At 59.9% G+C, this 5,285-nt stretch overlaps 1 protein-coding gene across 1 annotated transcript; it reads left to right on the forward strand.

Annotated features, from left to right (window-relative positions):
- Positions 1 to 932: 932 nt before the first annotated feature.
- SPR (sepiapterin reductase) lies at positions 933 to 4,295 on the forward strand. The gene is made up of 3 exons (XM_053976695.1): positions 933 to 1,434; positions 2,260 to 2,550; positions 3,205 to 4,295. Exons 1-3 carry the CDS (start codon positions 933 to 935, stop codon positions 3,393 to 3,395), a joined length of 984 nt encoding a protein of 327 aa, XP_053832670.1. The 3' UTR covers positions 3,396 to 4,295.
- The last annotated feature ends 990 nt before the right edge of the window (positions 4,296 to 5,285 follow it).

Below are 5,285 nucleotides of genomic sequence, written 5' to 3' on the forward strand. Positions count from 1 at the left end.
TAAAAGGGGAAAAATATAAATATATATTTTAAAAAGCATAAATTTTGATTATTTGGAAAATATCTCTGGGCAGGCACAATAAAAGGGAAAAAATATAAATATATATTTTAAAAAGCATAAATTTTGATTATTTGGAAAATATCTCTGGGCAGGCACAATAAAAGGGGAAAAAATATAAATATATATTTTAAAAAGCATAAGTTTTGATTATTTGGAAAATATCTCTGGGCAGGCACAATAAAAGGGGAAAAAAATTAAATATAAATATATATTTTAAAAAGCATAAATTTTGATTATTTGGAAAATATCTCTGGGCAGGCACAATAAAAGGGAAAAAATAAATATAAATATATATTTTAAAAAGCATAAATTTTGATTATTTGGAAAATATCTCTGGGCAGGCATAATAAAAGGGGAAAAAAATTAAATATAAATATATATGTTAAAAAGCATAAATTTTGATTAAAATATTTGGAAAATATGTTGAAAAGTGCATCGAAAAAACGTAACGGGAGGGAAAGGCCAAGGGCGGCCGCGCTGCGGGCAGGCGAGGCCCGGCGCTCCAGGGACGCAGCCACATTACCAGACCCGGTGCCGTTCGCGCTCGTTGCTGGTTCCGATGCCGGTTCCGGTGCCGGTCCCGTTGCTGTTCCCGGTCCCAGGCCCGTTCCCGGTCCCGTTCCTGCTCCTGTTCCCGGTGCCGCTCCCGTTCCCGCCCCGCCGCTCCCTCACGGGAGCCTCAGCCCCTCACAGCGGCCGCAAGGGGGCGCCCCGCCCCGACCACGCCCACTAGCGCGCGCAGCGGGCCGACCAATCAGAGCCGGCGGCGCTGCCCGCGCGCTCCGAGCGGCCATTCACAAAGCGGCTGGGGCGTGAATGGGGCGGGTCACGTGGGCAGGCGCGTTCCCACGCCCCCTCCGCTGCGTTCCGGGATGGAGCGGGCATCGGCACCGGGAGCGGCACCGGGAGCGGGACCGGGAGCGGCACCGGGAGAGGCACCGGGACCGGGAGAGGCACCGGGACCAGGAGCGACACCGGGAGCGGCACCGGCACCGGGAGCGGCACCGGGACCGGGAGCGACACCGGGAGCGGGGCGCTGGGCCGCCACCGCCTGCGTGGTGACCGGCGCTTCCCGCGGCTTCGGCCGCAGCCTGTCGCGGCTGCTGGCGCCGCAGCTCGGGCCCGGCTCGGTGCTGCTGCTGCTGGCGCGCTCCGCGGCGGCGCTGGCCGAGCTGGCGGCCGAGCTGCGCGCCGGGGCCACCGGGAGCGACGCCGGGAGTGAGCCCGGCAGCGGCTCCGGCGGCAGCGAGCTGCGGGTGCAGTGCGTGGCCGCTGACCTGGGCTGCGAGGAGGGGCTGCGGAGGGCGGGCGCTGCCCTGCGGGAGCTGCTGCAGGACGCGTCCTTCGGCCGCCTGCTCCTGGTCAACAACGCCGGTACGACACGGCTGTCCCCTCCTGTCCCCTCCTGTCCCCTCCTGTCCCCTCCCCGAGCCGCTGCCCTCCGCCCCCGGGGCCGACCGGGTCAGCCCCGCGCGGTTCCGGCTGAGCCGGGGCTCGCTCCGGGCTTGGGGTGCCAGCAAATAACCCAAAAGAGAAAAGGAGCTGCGGGGGTTCCAGCCTGTGCCGGCGTGGGTTTTTTAAAGGAATTAATTGGGGAGGGGGTCCCTGGCAGTGCTTTGCTGCGCCATAGGAAGAGCTGGTTGCCCTCCTGCGCCTTCTCATCCCCCTGCTCCCCAAATCCAAACCTTCAGACAAACTTCCAGCCCCACCTTGTGGGTGCTTCCTCGTGCCTTCAGTGCCTTGGGTGCCCTTTTACCCGTTGTGGCTGTAAACCACGCCTGGGTTCCAGGATTCTGGACCTGCAGGAGGGCCCGTGGTGGCCCCTGGGGACATTGTGCTCCAAGCGTTGGCAGAGGGGTGGCAGGGCAGGTCCCTGTCCCCTGTCACTGCCGGGTCAGCGTGACCCGAAATGGGCTGGGCTGGGCTCCTCAGGCTGCTGTGGGACCCGGCAGGGGCTGGATCTCAAAGCTCTGGAAGTGTTGGGTGTGGAACGTGGCAGCCAGAGGGATCTGCTGTGGGGTTGATCCCATCTGCAACAACTCATTTTTCCATCTTTCTGGAAGTGTCCCGGGCCAGGCTGGACACTGGGGCTTGGAGCACCCTGGGGCAGTGGAAGGTGTCCCTTCCATGGCAGGGTGCTGACAGGACGTTCTTTAAGATCCCACCCACCCCAAACCATTCCACATTTGCCATTCCCAGGCTCGCTGGGAGACATCTCCAAATCCTTCCTGGACCTCACCGACCTGGAGGAGATCAACACCTACTTCTCCTTCAACATCAGCTCGGCGCTCTGCCTGACCTCCACGGCCCTGAGGGCCTTTGGGGCACGGCCTGGCTGCCGCAGGACCGTGGTGAACATCTCCTCCCTGTGTGCCCTGGAGCCCTTCCCGAGCTGGGCTCTCTACTGCTCCGGGAAGGCTGCCCGGGATATGATGTTCCACGTGCTGGCGCTGGAGGAGCCCGGAGTCCGCGTGCTCAGCTACGCCCCGGGTGAGGAGAGCAGCTCCCTGCTGCTTGTCCACCTTCTCCTGCCTTTGGGGATGGGCATTCCTGCAGCCCAGCCCTGCTCCTGCCCCTGCAGCCCCCAAGCAGCAGAAGTGGGAGGCCAGTTCCTCGTGCTGGATGAGGCAGCTGGAATCAAAGGCCATCTCCCAGCCAGCTTTTCCATCAGGATCATGGAATTCCAGCATGGGTTGGGGGGGAAAGGGACTTGAAAACCCATCCCATCCCATCCCATCCCATCCCATCCCATCCCATCCCACCCCCAGCCATGGCAGGGACACCTCCCACTGTCCAGCCTAGCCTTGGGCACTGCCAGGGATCCAGGGGCAGCCACAGCAAATCTGGGAATTCCAGCCCAGCCCCTCCCCACCCTCCCAGCCAGCAATTCCTTGCCAAGATCCCAGCCCAATCTCCCCTTTCCCAGTGGGAGCCATTCCCTGGCTCCTGTCCCTCTGTCCCTTGTCCCCAGTCCCTCTCCAGCTCTCCTGGAGCCCCTTCAGGGACTCTGAGCATTCCCTGGATTTTTCCCTTCTCCAGGGGAACATTCCCAGCTCTCCCAGCCTGGCTCTAGAGCAGAGGGGAAAACAAGGATTTTCCTTTCTCCTGAAGTGATTTTTGTGGTGATTTTGTCCTTTTTCCCAGGGCCTCTGGACACGGACATGCAGCTCCTGGCGCGGACCAGGACTGGAGACGCTGGGATGCGCCAGCACTTCCAGAGGCTGCAGGAGCAGGGGCAGCTCATCGACAGCTCCGTGTCAGCCCAGAAGCTGCTCCGGCTCCTGCAGGAGGATTCCTTTCCCTCCGGAGCACACGTGGATTTCTTTGACATCTGAGCTCCTCCACCTTTGCCTCCTTGCTTTGCTTCCAGCTCAGCCTTTTCCTGGTGCCTCCTGCAGGACCGTGTTCGAAGCCTGGGATTTGGGAAGATTTTAAAACACTCTGTGTGCCTTATAAACAGCCCTGGTGCCCTCTGGGGCTGGGCAGCAGCTCCTGCTGCTGTGCCCTCACTGGCAGGGCTGGCATCCCTTTGCTCCCAGGGATTTGGGAGCAGAGGTCCCCACGGAATGGCCCTGGAAGGTTCAAACTCAGGAGTCCGTGGGAGCCAAGGGCTGCCTAGCACACGGGGGCTCTGCCAGCCCCGCAGAAGCCACAGCAGGGCTGGGGCTGTGTCCCCTTTGCCCCACGGGAGCCCTTCCTGGCCCTGGGGTGGTGATGTCCCCGCAGAGCCCGGCTCTGTCCCCTGCTCACCGGGGCTCCCGCTCCTCCTGCGGGGCCGGGCTGCTCTGAATTCCGCGTTAAGGCGCAGCAGAGCCTCTCCCGCTGCTTTTCCCACCAGCAGCCGCCAGGAGAGGGAGCTGGCCTTGGAGGAGTTGGGAATTTTGGGAGCCCGGCTGGGGTCAGCAGCTCTCAGAAACCTGAGCAAAGACACAGCCCTGAGTTCCTGCCCTGCTCCCCTTGCAGGTTTTGGGTCCAAACCTTTGGGGTTTCAGCCCCTTCCTTTTAATTATTTGTGGGGTTTTTTTGTCATTTTCCTATCAGATTCCAGCAGGCACAGACACACAGAGGCTTTTCCTCTGGAGAGCTGGTGCAGAAAAGTTGTTTTGAAGCCCTGTGTGCCCTGGAAATGCCCAGTGCCCCTCTGTGCCCCCTCCACCCCAACCCTGCAGCTCAGATTTTGTCCCCCTGGCTCTCCAATCATGAAAATTCTAAAATCATTAAAATCATGAAGCGTGTCTGCTCTGGGGTTTCTGCTGTGTCTTTGAGGGTGGGTGAATTCCTGCCAGGGAGGGAGGGAGGGAGGGGGATCCTGGCTTAAGCACTGCCTTCACCCAGCAAGGCACCAGAATTCCCTCCTGGAGCCGTGTCCTCCCCTCTCTGAGCCCTTTCATTAATTCTGTGTTCATTTAATCCTGCCAAGCTGCCAGACCCCTCCTGCCCAGCCAGCCCTGCTGCCTGCTTTCAGCTTTCCTCCCTGCCTGGGACACTCATTAGCAAAAATCCCTCTGCAGCTCCCAACCCTGGCACTGGGAATGTTCTGGGATTTGGTTCCTGTTGGGGTTGGTGGGGCTGGGAAGCCTCCCTGGGCTGGCTGCTGCTAAAATATCCCCCCCTCTCCTCACCTGCATCCGTGGGGGTTTTTCCATCCCCTCTTGGGCAGGGATGTTCTTTTGGGATCTGGCTCTCTGCATCAAATAACCTCAGAGCTTCCTGAGGTCCCCTCCCTTCCTGCCCTCTGGGCATTCCCTGGCTCCTGTCCCTTGTCCCCAGTCCCTCTCCAGCTCTCCTGGAGCCCCTCCAGGCCCTGCAAGGGGCTCTGAGCTCTGCCTGGAGCCTTCCCTTCTCCAGGGGAACATTCTCAATTCTGCCATAGCAGGGGGGCTCCAGAATCCTGGAATGGGTTGGGTTGGGAGGGACCTTAAATCCCATCCCATCCCACCCCGTTCATGACTGGGGACACCTCCCACTGTCCCAGCTGGATCCAGCCCCAGTGTCCAGCCTGGCCTTGGACACTGCCAGGGATCCAGGGGCAGCCACAGCAAATCTGGGAATTCCAGCCCAGCCCCTCCCCACCCTCCCAGCCAGCAATTCCTTGCCAAGATCCCAGCCCAATCTCCCCTTTCCCAGTGGGAGCCATTCCCTGCCTCCTGTCCCTCTGTCCCTTGTCCCCAGTCCCTCTCCAGCTCTCCTGGAGCCCCTCCAGGCCCTGCAAGGGGCTCTGAGCT

Source organism: Vidua macroura, chromosome 4 (genome assembly GCF_024509145.1).
Source record: "Vidua macroura isolate BioBank_ID:100142 chromosome 4, ASM2450914v1, whole genome shotgun sequence".
NCBI classification, from domain to species: Eukaryota; Metazoa; Chordata; class Aves; order Passeriformes; family Viduidae; genus Vidua; species Vidua macroura.